This window comes from Lathamus discolor, chromosome W, assembly GCF_037157495.1.
Source record: "Lathamus discolor isolate bLatDis1 chromosome W, bLatDis1.hap1, whole genome shotgun sequence".
Classification (NCBI taxonomy): domain Eukaryota; kingdom Metazoa; phylum Chordata; class Aves; order Psittaciformes; family Psittacidae; genus Lathamus; species Lathamus discolor.
This window is the reverse complement of record NC_088908.1, coordinates 2,744,388-2,763,593: the sequence shown is the minus strand read 5'-3', so window position 1 is coordinate 2,763,593 and position 19,206 is coordinate 2,744,388. Positions and strand designations below refer to the sequence as shown.

Here is a 19,206-nt window from a genome sequence, read left to right as displayed (position 1 = left end):
AGGTACACTCATGATATAATTGCCACTGGACATGATTGTATAATCTAAACATTTAAATGCAAGTTCTTAAAAATGGATTTGTAGTACCACAGTTCTCATTTAAGATAACATTTCAAAAGTCATCTTGTTTCTAAAATTGTTTAGGTTATTTTGCTTACACTAACAATTACAATATCATATCTTTTTTAATCAAGATGATCAGATTATTATAAATTTATCAGTCACATATTGAAATACCTTCTTTGCAGCTTCATGGTATTAATCCACAACAGCACAGTCTTTGCTTTAACACTACAAGGTATTAAATTAATTCTGGAAAATAAACACTGGAGATATTTTACAACACTCAAATTCCCAAGAAAATCTCCCAAGCAGTGGAACAAAGTTATTAATTTTGAACTGTGACTTGAACATATTTTAAATCAACTTTCATAGAATCACAGAATTGTAGAATAGTTTGGGTTGGAAGGGACCTTAAAGATCATCTAGTTCTAACCCCCCTGCCATGGGCAGGGACACCTTCCACTAGACCAGGTTACTCAAAGCCACATGCAACCTGGCCTTGAACATTTTCAGGGATGGGGCAGCCACAACTTCCTTGGGCAGCTTGTTCCAGTGTCTCACCACCCTCGCCATAAAGAATGTTTTCCTAATGTCTAATCTAAACCTACTCTCTTTCAGCTTAAAGCCATTCCCCCATGTCCTGTTGCTATAAGTCTTTGTAAAAAGTCCCTCACCAGAATTCTTGTAGGCTCCCTCTAGGTATTGGAGGACTGTTATAAGGTGTCTCCAGAGCTTTCTCTTTTCCAGGCTGAACAAGCCCAGTTCTCTCAGCTTGTCTTCACAGGAGAGGTGCTCCAGCCCTCTGATCACCTTTGTGGCCCTCCTCTGGGCTCACTCAAGCAGGTCCTTGTTCAGCTCTGAGGGCACCAGAGTTGAATGCAGTACTCCAGGTGGGGTCTCACAAGAGTGGAGTAGAGGGGGAGAGTGCAGTCCTGCAGTGCAGGTGATGTTAACTACAGAAATGAACTAAAAATAATAAATTCCTGAAGTGAGTAGCTTGAGAGAGGATGCCTTCAACACCAGAGCAGGGGGAGATCAGCATCCAGGAACTTCAACTCAGAGCAAAGAAAGCCACCGAGGGAGCCTCAAGTACTCAACAGGACTTGCACAAGACCCAGCAGCTCAGCTGACACGAGCAGCTGACTCACAGGAGGCGGAGCCAGGAGAAGCGGCACCATTTTTGAGTGGTTAAAAGCCAGGCCCAGGGAGTGCAATGAAGAGAGTGGGTAAATAGGGTGGGTTGAGGAAGTTTGCTTGGCAGTTCATGTGGACAGGTGAGTGGGATGGTGAGCACTCGTTGTATGACCAGGGCCTGGTCTGAGAGTTCTGCTCTGGCTGCCTTGCCGATGGCCAGTGTAGGCACCCAGGCAGAACAGATGAGAGGGGAAGCTGCAGTGCAGAGCTCGGAGTGTAGAGAGTGCCTGCACTGGTCTTGTGAGAGAAAGGTGCACAATGGGCAGGGCTGCACTCAGTGCTGCCTGGTGAAGGTTCTCCCACAGCAGGTGTCTGAGCTGTGGGATGCTATTAATAGGCTGCAAGATGTCAGGGAAGCTGAGAGAAAGCAGGACTATGTGCTCCAGGCCCAAAGTGTGCAGGGGCCTCAAGCTTCCCTACTAGCTCATGGAGGAAAGAAGGAGGCTGTTAACCCAGGAAGCTAGGAATTAGTAACAAAAAAAAAAAAAAAAAACAAACAACAAAAAACAGGAGGAAGAGGACAATTAAAAGCAAGGGGCTTCCTCCTAAATCTGTTGTCCCTACCCAGAACCACTTTGCTGTCCTGCAGGAGGCTGATGAGGAAATGTACTTGCACCAGAAACAGCCGGCTGATGCACAGGTAAAGAAGTTCTCTACTGGTACTGCGAGGAAAAAGCAGCAGGTCGTAGTAGTAGGGGACTGTACTTTGAAAGGGACAGAAGCACTCATCTGTCGGCCTGACCCAGTCTCAAGGGAAGTGTGTTGCCTACCTGGGGCACGGATCGGGGATGTTGCAGAGAGGCTGCCTGCTCTAGTAAGTGACAAGGACTATTACTCACTTCTAGAGATCCATGTGGGTGCTAGGGATATAGATAGTAGTGGCCTGGAAAACATAAAGAAGGACTACAGAGCCCTGGGAGAGGTGGTTAGGGGCTCTGGAGCTCAGATTGTCTTTTTGTCAATTATCCAAGAAAAAGGGTAAGACCTTAAAAAAGCTAGGAGGATTGGCCAGATTAATAAATGGTTAAAAGGTTGGTGTCATAGTCAGGGGTTTGGGTGTCTAGAACATGGGACCCAAGTTTGTAGGCCAGGTCTACTGGGAGCTGGTGGAGTTCCTCTAATAAAGAAGGGTAAGAGTGGTTTTGGTAGGAGGCTTGCCAGACTTGTCAAGGATGCTTTAAACTAGATATGTTGGGGGAGGGGGGCATCATTCCATCCCAACACACCCAGTCAGTTGCCAGCACCTATAATAAATGCTCGGAGCAATGTAGAGATGTTCCAGCCGCTCCAGCCAATGAGCCGGCTTCATTTGGAGCTCAGCTCAGATGCCTCTGTACAAACGCCCATAGCATGGGGAACAAACAAGAGGAATTAGGGATGTGTGCACGTCTACAGGGGTATGATATAATAGGCATCACAGAAACATGGTGGGATGGCTCCTATGACTGGAGTGTTGGAATGGAAGGTTACAGGCTCTTTAGAAAAGACAGGCCCGGCAGGTGGGGAGGGGGAGTTGCCCTTTATGTTAGGGATAGGCTGGAGAGTATGGAACTCTGTCTGGGGGCAGGTGAGCAGTTTACAGAGAGTTTGTGGGTCAGGATTAAAGGGAAAACAGCCGTGGGAGACATTACTGTGGGGATCTGTTACAGACTGCCTGGTCAAGAGGAACCTGTGGATGAAGCACTCTACAGACACATAGGAAAAGCTTCACGCTCACAGGCCCTTGTTCTCATGGGGGACTTCAACCACCCTGACATCTGTTGGAACGATGGTACGGCCCTGCACTAGCAATCAAGGAGGTTCCTCGATTGTGTGGAAGACAACCTCCTTCTGCAAGTAATAAAGGAGCCGACAAGGGGAGGTGCCATGCTTGACCTCATGCTCACCAACAGGGAAGGGCTTGTTGGAAATGTGATGGTCCAGGGCAGCCTTGGATGCAGCGATCACAAGATGGTCGAATTCGAGATCCTCAGGACACTGAGAAGAGCGTGCAGCAAGCTGACTGCCCTGGACTTCAAAAAAGCAAACTTTGGCATCTTCAGGAACAGGAGGAGTTTGCTTTGGTAGATGAGGATTGGGTTAGGGATCAGCTATGCAATCTGGACATCTGTAAATCGATGGGTCCGGATGGAATGCACCCACGGGTGCTGAGGGAGCTGGCGGAGGTCATTGCTAGGCCACTTTCCATCATCTTTGGTAAGTCGTGGGAAACGGGCGAGGTGCCTGAGGATTGGCGGATGGCAAAGGTCACACCAATCTATAAGAAGGGCAAGAAGGAGGACCCGGGTAATTATAGACCGGTCAGCCTTACCTCCATCCCTGGAAAGGTGATGGAACAACTTATTCTTGACTCCATCACTAGGCATATCAAGGACGAGGGGGTCATTAAGAACAGCCAACATGGTTTTATGAGGGGGAAGTCATGTATGACCAACCTTATAGCCTTCTATGAGGAAGTGACTAGGTGGAGGGATGATGGTAGAGCGGTAGATGTAGTTTTTCTTGATTTCAGTAAGGCATTTGATACTGTCTCCCACAGCATCCTCATAGATAAGCTAAAGAAGTGTGGGCTTGACGATCAAGTAGTGAGGTGGATCGAGAACTGGTTGAAAGGAAGAAGGCAGAGAGTTGTGGTCAATGGCGCAGAATCTAGCTGGAGGTCTGTGACTAGTGGAGTTCCTCAGGGGTCGGTGCTGGGACCGGTGCTGTTTAATATTTTCATCAATGACCTGGATGAGGGAACTGAGTGCACCCTCAGCAAGTTTGCTGATGACACAAAACTGGGAGGAGTGGCTGACACACCAGAGGACTGTGCTGCCATTCAGCGAGACCTGGACAGGCTGGAGAGTTGGGCGGGGAGAAACTTGATGAAATTTAACAAGGGCAAGTGTAGAGTCTTGCATCTGGGGAAGAACAACCCCATGTACCAGTACAGGTTGGGGGTTGACCTGCTGGAAAGTAGCGAAGGGGAAAGGGACCTGGGGGTCCTGGTGGATAGGAGGATGACCATGAGCCAGCTATGTGCTCTTGTGGCCAAGAAGGCAAATGGCATCTTAGGGTGCATTAGAAAGGGAGTGGTTAGTAGGTCAAGAGAGGTTCTCCTCCCCCTCTACTCAGCCTTGGTGAGGCTGCATCTGGAATATTGCGTCCAGTTCTGGGCCCCTCTGTTCAAGAAGGACAGGGAATTGCTTGAAGGAGTCCAGCGCAGAGCCACAAAGATGATTAAGGGAGTGGAACATCTCCCTTATGAGGAGAGGCTGAGGGAGCTGGGTCTCTTTAGCTTGGAGAAGAGGAGACTGAGGGGTGACCTCATCAATATTTACAAATATGTAAAGTGTAGGTGTCAGGATGATGGAGCTAGGCTTTTTCAGTGATATCCAGTGATAGGACAAGGGGCAATGGGTGTAAACTGGAGCATAGGAAGTTCCACGTTAACATCAGGAAGAACTTCTTTACTGTAAGAGTGACAGAGCACTGGAACAGGTTGCCCAGGGGGGTTGTGGAGTCTCCTACACTGGAGATATTCAAGGCCCACCTGGACAAGTTCCTGTGTGATGTACTGTAGGTTACCCTGCTCTTGCAGGGGGGTTGGACTAGATGATCTTTTGAGGTCCCTTCCAACCCTTGGGATTCTGTGATTCTGTGATTAAGGTTCCATGGGATATAGCCCTGGAGGGCAGGGGGGCCCAAGATTGTTGGTTGATATTCAAGGGTCACGTACTGCAAGCTCAGGAGTGTTGCATCCCAACTAGAAGGAAGTGCAGCAGGAGGGCCAGGAGACCTTGGATGGATAAGGAGCTGCTGAGAAAAAAATCAAAGAAAAAAACAGGCTTATAAAAGGTGGAAGCAAGGACAGGCGGCCTGGGAAGAATACAGGGATGTTTTCCGGGAAGCTAGGGACCAGGTTAGGAAGGCTAAGGCCCAGTTAGAATTAAATTTGTTTAGGGATGTTAAGGATAACAGGAAGGGATTCTACAGCTATGCAGCAAACAAAAAACAGACTAGGGACAATGTAGGCCCCCTCCGGAAGCTCTCGGGAGAACTGGCTACACAGGATTTGGAGAAGGCTGAGGTTCTGAATGACTTCTTTGACATGGTCTTCACTGGCAAAGTCTCTGACCGCACCACCCAAGTCTTGGAAGGTAGACACAGGGACTGTGAGAATGAAGACCTCAGGCCCACTGTGGGAGAGGATCTAGTTCGAGACCATCTTCAAAATCTGAACGCACACAAGTCCATGGTACCTGATGAAATCCATCCACGGGTCCTGAAGCAGCTGCTGAATGAATTTGCTAAGCCACTGTCCATCATATTTGAAAAATCATGGCAGTCAGGTGAAGTTCCCGACGACTGGAAAAAGGAAATATAACCCCCATTTTCAAGAAGGGGAAAATGGATGACCCGGGGAATTACAGACCAGTCTGTCTCACCTCTGTGCCTGGAAAAATCTTGGAGCACATTCTCCTGCAAGGCATGCAAAGGCACATGAAAAACAACAAGGTGCTTGGTGACAGCCAGCATGGCTTCACTAAGGGGAAATCCTGCCTGACCAATTTGATGGCCTTCTAGGATGGAGCTACAGAACTGATGGACAGGGGTAGAGCAGTTGATGTCATCTACCTGGCCTTGTGCAAAGCGTTCGACACTGTCCCACGTGACATCCTTGTCTCTAAATTGGAGAGACATCAGTTTGATAGATGGACCACTTGGCGGATAAAGAAATGGCTGGATGGCTGCATGCAAAGACTTGTGGTCAATGGCTCAGTGTCTGGCTGGAGACCAGTAACGAGTGGTGTCCCTCAGGGACTGGTTAAACATCTTTGTCGCTGACATGGACAGTGGGATTGAGTGTGCCCTCAGCAAGTTTGCCGATGACACCAAGCTGTGTGGTTCGGTTGACACCCTTCGGGTGCCATACAGAGGGACCTCGACACGCTTGTGAGGTGTGCTGATGACAACCTCATGAAGTTTAACCATGACAAGTGCAAGGACCTACACCTGGGTTAGTGTAATCCCAGGCACAGCTACAGGATGGGCAAAGAAGAGATTCAGAGCAGCCCTGCAGAGAAGGACTTGGGGGTGTTGGTCAATGAGGAAAAGAACATGAGCCGGCAGTGTGCGCTCTCAGCCCAGAAAGCCAACCGTATCCTGGTCTGCATCAAGAGGAGCATGACCAGCAGGTCGAAGGAAGTGATCCTGCCCCTCTACTCTGCTCTTGTGAGACCTCACCTGGAGTATTGTGTGCAGTTTTGGTGTCCTCAACATAAAAAGGACATGGAACTCTTGGAACAAGTCCAGAGGAGGGCCACGAGGATGATCAGGGGACTGGAGCACCTCCTGTATGAAGATAGGCTGTGAAAGTTGGGGCTGTTCAGCCTGGAGAAGAGAAGGCTGCGTGGAGACCTCATAGCAGCCTTCCAGTACCTGAAGGGGGCCTATAGGGATGCTGGGGAGGGACTCTTCATTAGGGACTGTAGTGACAGGACAAGGGGTAACTGGTTAAAACTTAAACAGGGGAAGTTTAGACTGGATATAAGGAGCAAGTTCTTTCCTGTTAGTGTGGTGAGGCCTTGGAATCGGTTGCCCAGGGAGGTTGTGAATGCTTCATTCCTGGCAGTGTTCAAGGCCAGGTTGGACGAAGCCTTGGGTGCTATGGTTTAGTGTGCAGTGTCCCTGCCCATGGCAGGGGGGTGGAACTAGATCATTTTAAGGTCCTTTCCAATCCTAACTATTCTATGATTCTGTATTTTTTGAGACTTGAAATTGCCAAGGTGAGTAGCTCCAGAGAGGACACCTCCAGCACCGGAGTGGGGGGAAACACAATGGCCAGGAGCCTCAATTCTGACCGGCAAGAGCCACCAAGGGAGCCTCAAGCCGTCAACAGGACTTGCCCAGGAGCTGGCAGCTCAGCTGATGTGAGCAGCTGATTCGCTAGGGATGGCACCAGGAGGAAAGGCACTAGTACTGAACAGGTAAAAATCCATCCCAGGGAGTGTGAGCAACCAGGAGTGTGACGTTAGTCGGCATGGCACGGCAGGGCGAGCGGGTAGTGAGCAGGATGGTGAGCACTCGCCTCAGGGCCACGGCCCAGCCTGGGAGCTCTGCTCTGGGTGCCCGGACAGTGACCAGCATCGGCACCCAGACAGAACTGATGAGAGGGAGGCTGCAGTGCAGACCTCGGAGTGTAGAATGTGCCTCAACTTGTCTCTTGAGGCCAGGGTAGAAAATGGCCAGAGCTCAACTCGGTGGGCCCTGGTGGAGGTCCTCCTGTAGCAGGGGGCTGAGCTGAGGGAGATTGTCGGTGAGCTAAGAGATATCAGGGAAGCTGATAGGGAGCTGGACTGCTTGCCCCAGCCCCAAACTGTGCAGGGGCCACAAGTGTCCATCATAGCTCATACAAAAAAGAAGGAGGGCATTAACCCAGGAAGATTTGAACTAGTAACAAAAAAAGCCAACAAAGAGGAAGAGGACAATTAAAAGTGAGAGACTTCCTCCTAAATCTGATGTCCCCGACCAGAACAGCTTTGCAGTTCTGCAGGGGGCTAAGGAGGAAAGGCACACCTCACCAAATGAGTAACCAGCTGATGCACCAGTAAAGAGGATCAGTACTAGTGCCTACAGGGAAAAAGCAGTGGGTCATAGTAGTAGGGGACTGTCGTGGTTTAAACCCAACCACAAAGCTTGTCCACTCACTCCCCCCCTTCTTGCCCTCCCCCTACACCCGGAGGGACGGAGAGGAGAATCAAAAAGAATGCAACTCCCACGGGTTGAGATAAGAACAGTTTAGTAACTAAGGTATAACGCAAACCACTACTGCTACCACCAATGATAATAATGATAAAGGAAATAACAAGAGGAAATAATACAACACCTCAAAACCAGCCGACCCATAACTCGCCCCACTCCCCCCAGCCGAGCACTGACCGATACCTCCTCCAACCCTGCAGTCCCCAGCCCTTCTGAGTAACTCCCCGTTACATCCTGGGCATGACGTGCTGTGGTATGGAATACCTCTTTGGCTAGTTTGGGTCAGGTGTCCTGTCTCTGCTTCCTCCCGGCTTCCCCTCCTCCCTGGCAGAGCATGAGGCTCAGAAAGTCCTTGGCCAGACCAAACATTTGAGCAGCAACTAAAACCATCGGCATTATCAGCACTGTTCCCAGGCCAAAAAACCAAAACACAGCACTGCACTAGCTACTAAGGAGAAAAGTAACTGCTACTGCTGAACCCAGGACAGGGACTCTGAAAGGCTCAAAGGCACTTATCTGGCATGACATCTGTCAGCCTGACCAAGTCTCGAGGGAGGTGTGTTGCCTACCATGGGCTCAGATCAAGGATGTTGCTGAGAGGCTACTTGGCCTAGTAGAGTCCTGCTGAGTATTACCCACTTCTTGTAGTCCATGTGGGTACTAGTGACATAGACAGCAGTAGCCTGGAGAACATTAAGGACTACAGAGCCCTGGGAGTGGCGGTTGGGGGCTCTGGAGCTCAGATAGTTTTTTTCATCAGTTCTCCAGGTCCAAGGGGAGGACCTTAAAAAGGCCATGTGGATTTGGCAGGTTAATAAATGGTTAGAACGGTGGTGCCATAGTCAGGGGTTTGGTTATTTAGAACATGGGGACTTGATTTGAGAGCCTAGGTCTACTGGAGGCTGGTGGAACTGGTCTGACAAAGGGGAAGACCTGCTTTGGTAGGAGGTTTGCCAGGCTGGTCAAGGCAGCTTTAAACTAGGTGTGTTGGGGAAGGGGAGGAATCAATCCATCCCAGCACACCCAGACAGCTGCCAGCACCTATAATAAATGCTTGGAGAGATGCAGAGATATTTCAGCTGCTCCAGCCAATGAGTCAGCTTCATTTGGAGATTGTCTCAGATGCCTCTATACAAATGCCTGTAGCATGGGGAACAAACAAGAGGAATTAGAGATGTGTGCACGTCTACAGGGGTATGATATAATAGGCATCACAGAAACATGGTGGGATGGCTCCTATGACTGGAGTGTTGGAATGGAAGGTTACAGGCTCTTTAGAAAGGACAGGCCAGGCAGGTGGGGAGGGGGAGTTGCCCTTTATGTTAGGGATAGGCTGGAGAGTATGGAACTCTGTCTGGGGGCAGGTGAGCAGTTTACAGAGAGTTTGTGGGTCAGGGTTAAAGGGAAAACAGCTGTGGGAGACATTACTGTGGGGATCTGTTACAGACCCTTGATCAGGAGGACTCTCTGGATGAAGCACTCTATAGACAGATATGAGCAGCCTCACCCTGGCAGTCCCTTGTCCTAACGGGGAACTTAAACTATCCTGATATGTGTTGGAGGGGTGGTACAGCCCTGTGGGGAGTGAAGGTGATAAGATTTGTATGAAGAACAGTTTGGGAATGAGCTCTGAGGCCTTGGTGCTTTGACAAGCCCTGGGGCGATGAGTTGGGGCCAGAGGATGTAGGGGTTGTGAGAGGGTCTGCAGTACTGTGATAGGACTGTTTACCTGGAGAGTTTTACAGGGACCAGTTAGAATGAACGTTGTATGTATGTGCAGGTTGGGAAAGTACCGAATAGGGGAATAAAAAGGGGTTGGTTGTAATAAAATTGTATTTGAGTCTCTGCATCAACTTGAGTCTGTGTCGCGAATTGCCAAAAATGGTGCCCACCACATGGGGCATGAAAAGCGACTAGTCATCGATCCAGTTGCGTGGCTCAGCTGAACTGCTTGCTGAAAGTAAGCAAAGGTGTACACTGAAAGGAAGCGAATTTGCAGTGTGCACTTGCAGCCCAGGAAGACAACCGTGTCCTGGTCTGCATCAAAAGGATCGTGACCAGCAGGTCGAAGGAGGTGATCCTGCCCCTCTGCTCTTGTGAGACCTCACCTGGAGTATTGTGTGCAGTTCTGGTGTCCTCAACATAAAAAGGACATGGAACTCTTGGAACAAGTCCAGAGGAGGGCCACGAGGACGATCAGGGGGCTGGAGAGCCTCCCATATGAAGATAGGCTGTGAAAGTTGGGGCTGTTCAGCCTGGAGAATGCTGTGTGGAGACCTCATGGCAGCCTTCCGGTACTTGAAGGAGGCCTATAGGGATGCTGGGGAGGGACTCTTCATCAGGGACTGTAGTGACAGGACAAGGGGTAATGGGTTAAAACTTAAACAGGGGAAGTTTAGATTGGATATAAGGAGGAAGTTCTTTCCTGTTAGGGTGGTGAAGCACTGGAATAGATTGCCCAGGGAGGTTGTGAATGCTCCATCCCTGGCAGTGTTCAAGGCCAGGTTGGATGAAGCCTTGGGTGGTATGTTTTAGTGTGAGGTGTCCCTTCCCATGGCAGGGGGGTTGGAACTGGATGATCTTAAGGTCCTTTCCAACCCTAACTATTCTATGATTCTATGAATTCAAACCACATGGATTGCCTCTCGCAGGATGGGGGTAAATGGCTGAGAATTACGGGGTCTGATTTATCAAAAGAGCAAGGAAATGTTCTAGAAGTTTTTGCTATAATTCTTAAGCAGTATGCGAAAAAGTTGATAAGGAAGAATCGAAACGTATCCTTCTCTGGGCATCAAAAATTGATCCATCTATTTATTCCACTGTGTTACTGGGTCAAGCTGATTTTGGCACCAATGCTGCACAAGCTAAGATTTGCCAGGTAGGCTTGCAGCAAGTTAAACAGTTGGCACTGTGGGCTTTGAAAACTGTCCCTGACTCTGGTAAACAGAGACAGCCTTTTGTCCGAATCAAACAAGAGTCAAACGAGCCGTTTATGAAGTTTTTAGACTGAATTAATGAGGCTCTGAAGAAACAGATAGATAATGAGCAAGCACGCAAATGTATTTTCAAACAACTTGCTATTGAGAATGCTAACCCTGACTGTCAGAAATCACTGTGGCTATTACGAGATCCGAGCATAGATGATATGTTAAATGCTTGTATGAATGTTGGGTCTAGACAACACCATTTGTCTCTGATTGAGACATGGTGCTGTTGGAGCAAGTCCAGAGGATGTCCAAGAGGATGATAAGGGGGCTGGAGCACCTCCCGTATGAAGACAGGCTGAGAAAGTTGGGGCTGTTCAGCCTGGAGAAGAGAAAGCTGCCTGGAAACCTCATAGCAGCCTTCCAGTATCTGAAGGGGGCCTATAAGGATGCTGAGGAGGGACTCTTCATTAGGGACTGTAGTGATAGGACAAGGGGTAAAGGGTTCAGACTTAAACAGTGGAAGTTTAGGTTAGATATAAGGAAGAAGTTCTTAACTGTGAGGGTGGTGAGACACTGAAATGGGTTGCTCAGGGAAGTTGTGAATGCTCCGTCCCTGGTGGTGTTCAAGGCCATGTTGGACAGAGCCTTGGGTGAGTGACATGTTTTAGTGTGAGGTGTCCCTGCCCATGGTAGGGGGGTTGGAACTAGATGATCTTAAGGTTCTTTCCAATGCTAAGTAGGTATTCGATGATTCTACGACTCAGGCATTTTGCCAGCAAGAACATTTACAATTTCAAGTATACTTAATCTGACTGTAAACTGAAAAATTAAGTGCACCAAAAACTCTGTCCTTTTTAAGCACAAACATGGATCTGAAGCAACTGCAGTAGGTGAACACAATACCTTGAAGACCTTTAGGTAGCTCCATGGATTTTATGATTTGTTCACTGACATCCGAGGCGCTGAGGCCTTGTAGCCTCTTCTCCCAGAAAAGCTATAAAAGAAAAAAGATTGTTTATTCAAAATCACAATAATAATAATAATCCCATAAATCAGCTCATGGAAATAAACATGATCAAAACAGCATCAGAACAATAAAAGACAGACAGTGTCTAGCAGCGTACAAAATAATCAAACTAACAGTCACGTAAGCTACCAAAAATGTAATATCCTATCTGGTGGCAGAGTTATAGTCATAAGCATGCTTGTATGGCATTATGCAGAGTGCATTGAGACACTGGAGACAGCACTGCTCCTTGGAGCAGTAGAGCTGCACCAAGACTAATGCCAATGGGCAGCTATGCCACTTCAGATATGTGCTGGCTTGATGACCTGGCCTTCTCTGACTCCATATATATCTCTTGACTTATCTGGAAATGGAATCAAATCTTTCCAATTTTAGGAAGATACATGAACTAAATTTAGGTCCACTTCTTATTGCTGAACCCAGGACACTACCTTACTAGTCTGAAGATTCATCCTGAAGTTCTCCTCTGGAGATTAGCCACACCTATTCTTTAAAATGAGCCTTTTCAATTTACTATAATGATAATGATGTGTCCTGGGTTCAGCTGTAGCAGTCATTTTTCTCCTTCTCAGTAGCTGCTGCAGTGCTGTGTTTTTGACTTTAGTCTGGGAACAATGCTGATAAGACCTAGGTTTTTAGTTGTTGCTAAGTAATGTTTACTCCGACCAATGACTTTCTGAGTCTCATGCTCTGCTGGGGAGGAGGGGAAGCTCGGAGGAAGCAGGAAAAGAACACCTGTCCCAAAGAAGCCAAAGAGATATTCCATACCACAACACGTCATGCCCAGTATATAAACTGGGGGAGTTAACCAGAAGGCCCAAATCACTGCTCGGGTCGGGCTGGGAGTTGGTTGGCGGGTGGTGAGCGGTTGTGTTCTCTTGTTATCTCCCTTTTCATGATTATTATTGGTGTTAGTAGTAGTAGTTTTGTATTATACCTTAGTTACTGGACCATTCTTAACCAGCTGGAGTTACAAGAGGTGGGGGAGTGAGTGAGCGGCTGCATGGTTCTGAGTGGCTGGCTGGGCTTAAACCACAACAGTTCTTTGAAAATAGCGTGCAGCAGCCGGGATTGCCAGGCTGTCTCCCATCCAAATACTAACTGAGCCCGAATATGCTTAGCTCCTGAGATGACACGAGCTAGGGACTTCTCAGGCTGGTGTGGCCAAAGGCATGATGGATGGCAACAGATTCCCACAGATGTGATCAACAAGGTAACAGCAATGTCTCCTACTAAGAAGGAGAAAAAATGACCGCTACTGCTGAACCCAGGACACCACCAAATAGTGAGAAATAAACACAAGCTTTCTTAGGTGTTGTTGGGTTCTGGAGAATGCACATCCCAAATTACAGTCTGATTGTAAGCTCTCTCTATCACGTGACCCGGAAGAAGAATAATTTCAAATGGGACCCTGAGCCAACAAGCCATTGAATAAATTACATAAGAGAGAGTTCATGCAGTGGCCCTCGGAGCAGTCTGGACCAGGCGAGATGTGAAATATGTGACTTACACCACAGTGAATGGTCCTACCTGGAGCTTCTGGCAGAAAGCTCCAGGGGAGACTCCAGGTTGACCCCTCGGCTTTTGGATTTAGGGATACAGATGATCCGAGGCCAGCTATACTTCAAATGCAAAAGAGATACTGCCAGCCTAGGAAAGGGTTCAAGCTGCTTCAAAAGTGATTGGCACTGAAGCACAGCTCCTCCTGGCACACTGGTTGCCCATGCTGGGCTGGATGTTCAAAGGCAGGGTCTCCTCTACACATCATGCAACTGATGCTACCTGGAGTAAGTGGCCTGCACTAATTACACAATGAGCTCGAATAGGAAATCCCAGTCATCCAGGAATTCTAGAAGTCATCATGGACTGGCGAGACGGCAAAGATTTTGGAATGTCACCAGAGGAGGAGGTGATGCATGCTGAAGAGGCCTCACTGTATGAGAAACTACCAGAAACTTAAAAACAGTATGCCTTGTTTACTGATGGGTCCTGCCGTATTGTGGGAAAGCATCGGAGATGGAAGGCACCTGTACAGAGTCCCCAGTGACAAGCCGTAGAAGCTGCTGAAGGAGAGGGCGAATCGAGTCAGTTTGCAGAGGTGAAAGCCATTCAGCTGGCCCTGGACAATGCTGAACGAGAAAAGTGGCCAATACTTTATCTCTACACTGACTCATGGATGGTGGCAAATGCCCTGTGGGGGTGGTTGCAGCAATGGAAGCAGAGCAACTGGCAATGCAGAGGTAAACCCACCTGGGCTGCTGCAATGTGGCAAGATATCGCTGCCCGGGTGCAGAACCAGGTGGTGAAGATATGCCACGTAGATGCTCATGTACCCAAGAGTCAGGCCACTGAGGAACACCAGAACAACCAACAGCTGGATAAAACTGCTAAGGTTGAAGTGGTTCAGATGGACTTAGATTGGCAATATAAGGGTGTGGTTTCAGTCTCTGGTGAGCAGGTGCCTAGATGGAGTGGAAGAGCTGACTTTACTCCAGCTCCTGTGATAACGAGGAATAATCCCTTTCAACATGACTTAAGTGTTCAACATTGTGATGACTATTAGAGGGGCCCCGCCTCCAGCCAGGTGGAGGTAGGGGACAATCGGATTTATTGGACTGCGTGGATCAGATGGCCTGGCACATCAGTCCCACAGAAGTATAAGGCTCTAGTAGATACCGGTGCACAGTGTACCCTGATGCCATCGAGCTGTCAAGGGGTGGAACCCATCTATATTTCTGAAGTGACAGGAGGATCCCAAGAGTTGACTGTACTGGAGGCTGAAATCAGCCTGACTGGGAGGAAATGGCAAAAGCTCCCCATTGTGACTGGTCCAGAGGCTCCATGCATCCTCAGCATAGACTACCTCAGGAGAGGGTACTTCAAAGACCCAAAAGGGTACCGATGGGTTTTTGGTATTGCTGCTTTGGAGACTGAGGAAATTGAGTAGCTGTCCACCTTGCCTGGTATCTCAGTGGATCCTTCTGTTGTGGGGTTGCTGAAAGTTGAAGAACAACAAGTGCCAATAGCGACCACAACAGTGCACCGGCAGCAATATCGCACCAACCGAGACTCCCTGATTCCTATCCATCAGCTGATTCATAGACTGGAGAGTCAGGGAGTGATCAGCAGGACCCACTCACTCTTTAAGAGCCCCATATGGCCATTACGAAAGTCTAACGGAGAGTGGAGACTAACAGTAGACTATCGTGGCCTGAATGAAGTCACACCGCCATTGAATGCTGCCGTACCGGACATGCTAGAACTTCAGTATGAGTTAGAATCAAAGGCAGCCAAGTGGTATGCCACAACTGATATTGCCAATACATTTTTCTCAATTCCTTTGGCAGCAGAGTGCAGGCCACAGTTTGCTTTCACTTGGAGGGGTGTCCAGTTCACTTGGAACCGACTGCCCCAGGGGTGGAAACACAGCCCTACCATTTGCCAGGGACTGATACAGACTGCACTGGAACAGGGGCAAGCTCCAGAACACCCGCAATACATTGAAGACATTATCGTGTGGGGCGATACAGCGGAAGAAGTCTTTGAGAAAGGGATGAAAATAATCCAAATCCTGCTGAAAGCCGGTTTTGCCATAAAACGGGCTAATGTCAAAGGACCTGTACAAGAGATTCAATTTTGGGGAATAAAATGGCAAAATGGACGTATACAGACCCCACAGATGTGATCAACAAGATAACAGCAATGTCTCCACCAACTAATAAGAAAGAAACACAAGCTTTCTTGGGTGCTGTGGTGTCGTGAAAGGAAGACTTGGACGACTCAATATGAGTTAACAGCAAGCTTTGTTTATTGGGCTTCTACCTTCAGTTAATATAACAGTAAATATGCAAATACTAGGTGCTTGATTGGTTCTGGCACAAATAAGGCATTGCGTAAGCTCTGTATTTTTGCAGCTACACCGTGCACCCCCCCACCATCCTCTTTCTCATGCACTTATCGCTTAGTGTCCTTGGCTGTGATTGGACATAGTATGTTGCTGTTTGCCGGTGTCCTTCAGTTCCTCATTATCTGGCGTGAGAAGTCTGCACCATGTTCTACACAGATGTCTTGTTTCAGCTCGTTGATGGGAACGTGACCTTTTTCGACAAGCCAATCCCCCACAATTCCCCCGTTTTTCTTTATGAAGGAATAAGGATTGAGTCAGGAGTCATTGTAAACAAGTAGAATAACATTGCAAAGCACAACAAAGTAACAAACCCCCTATAATTATGAGACCTATAACGGCGAAGCAGCTTGTAAAGCAAACGTATATGCAGCTCTATGAAGTGAACCTCGATTTTCAAATAACTCGAGTAATTCAAAATCTGTACTTCTAAAATTAGCTAAATATTTCCGAAGTGTTATAAGCGGGTTATATAAAAGATAATTTGACAGACTATACAAAAAGTCTTTGTTTCAGTCAACTCTGGCGAAGATGCCTTATAGATTGATAACCACCACAATACAATTCTACTGTAGGGTTACACTGATGACAAAAGCTACAGAGTTATCAAAGCACTTGTTGTATCACCAATCTCAGTTGTACCACTATATGTCTGTAGAAAAAAACAGTTTGCCTTAACTGAGATAGCAATTTCCAATTTAAGGGATACATTTCAGCATTTACTGCCTGACCTTGAACATAATCTGGTACTTAACAGGAAAGGCGAGAATCTTTTCCTGTAACTTCTGCGAACAATCAAAATCATTGTTTGACAGAGCTTCTCTCTGAATAGATTTCCAATATATCACCTGGATTTGTATTTGTCTACCCGTGCTCTGCAACTTTATCTCTTTTCTAAAGTTGTTTACCCTGCTTTGCACGGTTACAAACAGCAGTCTGTTCGGCAGCAGTTAGAGCTGCCTGCCTGCTTCAGCAGCAACCAATATCTGTCAGCAACAGCACTTTTGCATTAACCCTTTCTTGCCTGAAATGTTAAACTGCTACTTGTTAAAAACTTTTACATGAACACGATAACAAAAAAAATACATAGAACACTATCTGCCCTCATCACACACACACACATACGTATGCATATGGGATCCCACAAGCACATTTCACACAACTACAATATTTGAAACACAAAATCCAGACAATCATTACTCGCACTATAAAGTCCCACGTACAGAACGTGGCATAAGGACTCTGTGAAGACTATCAGGAAACCAGCTCCAACAAGCATCATCGCAGTGTGAGGTGGCAGGCTCAGCCCTAGCGAGCTTCTCCGCAGAGGCTCTGCCTCCCTCACATCGCATGAGGCTTGGGCTTTTATACTGACCAAAATGCACACTCATTCTGACACAGGTGGCCAGCCTATGTCAGAAGAAGTGGCTAGCAATATCTATAAAGGTTTCCAAGCATCAATAGAATCATAGACATATTTGTCAATTTCTAGTACATGAGTATCACAGAGAGACTGTATCAAATGAGTTGTATATGGGACCCCAAGTCCACGGTCTGCCACAGTCCTCCCGATACCCCTGATAAGGGCATATGAGAGACCTTCCCACCGCAGGTCTTGATCCAGCACATACATCACAGGGAAAGCACACAATACATCTGCATCCCCCATCCATCTCGCTTCTCCCTTTACAGCTGCCCATTTATCATGAGGATCTGGGGGATATAAATCAGGCTTCTTTTCCGGCTCCATGTCAAAAGGACCATCCAGGTCAGCATTAGAATTAATAGGCCTCAGAACCTCAGGAGTAGCAACAGCAGCCTGATGAGCACGCACAGGTTCCTTCTTGGGGTGAATAGGGCCCGGGTCAAAAAGACTGTCTTCATCTCTGTCCTCAGTCTTTGCAGCCGCGGCGGCAACTGGCAGAGGCTCAGGGGTGGCCAGGGGACACTGGGTTCCACGATCTCACTTTCTGACTTTAACATCTCTAAAATAGTTCTCCAAATGACTAACAAATGTTTCACAGTGTCACTGCCTTTTGTGGCTGCGTCCCACAACTTAACTCGTGTACTATTCCACAAAGAGATCTCAGATACGGTAGACTCATCAGTCTCTGGATAATGCGTCTTCGACCATTTCAACATTAAATTTAAGTCTGTCTCTTTAAAGGTTGCTCCCTTCACCTTAAGGACTGAAAACATCCATAAAACAGAGACTTCTTCCTTAGCGATTTTTTCCCAAGTCCCAAGCTCAAAGGCTTCTCCAACCCCCTGGATTAAGTCCTTCTCTTTAATATTGCGCTTTTCTAAAAAGCAATTTAATAAATTTAGGGCAGCTTGCCTCTACATACCCCCTTTTAAGGTGCTTGCGCTCTGTTGCCCTACGAGGCTTTGGCTGCTCCTCCTCCTTTGTGCAACGCTGTCGATACAGCCACTGCAAGTCCAGCAGCGCCCAGATCCCGTCTATACGGTCGTCCTTTCGCACGATGCGCCGCTTTGACCCTCCGGGGCAAAATCGGAGCCAAGTGCCAGTTTTCACGGCCGTGGTGTTGTTACCATCCAAGCGAAGACAAGTATCACGTCGGGGTCACCATTTGTCGTGAAAGGAAGACTTGGACGACTCAATATGAGTTAACAGCAAGCTTTGTTTATTGGGCTTCTACCTTCAGTTAATATAACAGTAAATATGCAAATACTAGGCGCTTGATTGGTTCTGGCACAAATAAGGCATTGCGTAAGCTCTGTATTTTTGCAGCTACACCGTGCACCCCCCCACCATCCTCTTTCTCATGCACTTATCGCTTAGTGTCCTTGGCTGTGATTGGTCATAGTATGTTGCTGTTTGCCGGTGTCCTTCAGTTCCTCATTATCTGGCATGAGAAGTCTGCACCATGTTCTACACAGATGTCTTGTTTCAGCTCGTTGATGGGAACGTGACCTTTTTCGACAAGCCAATCCCCCACAGTGGCAAATGCCCTGTAGGGGTGTTTGCAGCAATGGAAGCAATGCACCTGGGAACACAGAGGTAAACCCATCTGGGCTGCTGCAGTGTGGCAAGATATCGCTGCCCAAGTGCAGAACCTGGTGGTGAAGGTACGCCATGTAAATGCACATGTACCCAAGAGTCAGGCCACTGAGGAACACCAGAACAACCAACAAGTGGATAAAGCTGCTAAGATTGAAGTGGCTCAGATGGACTTAGATTGGCAACATAAAGGTGAATTATTGTTGGCCCGGTGGGCCCATGACACTTCAGGCCATCAGGGCAGAGATGCAACATACAGATGGGCCCGTATGGTATGGAATAAGGGGTGGATACTGTCCTGGGTTCAGCAGTAGCAGTCAGT

The 19,206-nt window shown here is 47.8% G+C and overlaps 1 protein-coding gene across 8 annotated transcripts in view; it reads right to left on the bottom strand.

Annotated features, from left to right (window-relative positions):
- The window catches only part of LOC136004469 (methyl-CpG-binding domain protein 2), a 92,726-nt gene that overhangs the window by 4,911 nt on the left and 68,609 nt on the right, over positions 1-19,206 (bottom strand). For 7 of the 8 annotated variants that reach the window (XR_010608468.1, XR_010608469.1, XR_010608470.1 and 4 more), the window contains one exon: positions 11,835-11,925. Coding sequence is in view for 2 of the 8 variants with exons in the window: in XM_065660963.1 (XP_065517035.1) it covers positions 11,835-11,925 (91 nt within the window). In the remaining 6 variants the exon portion in view is untranslated. Of the gene's footprint in view, positions 1-11,834; positions 11,926-15,744; positions 18,941-19,206 lie in introns of those variants that run through there. The other variant, XM_065660964.1, reaches the window with a different exon arrangement.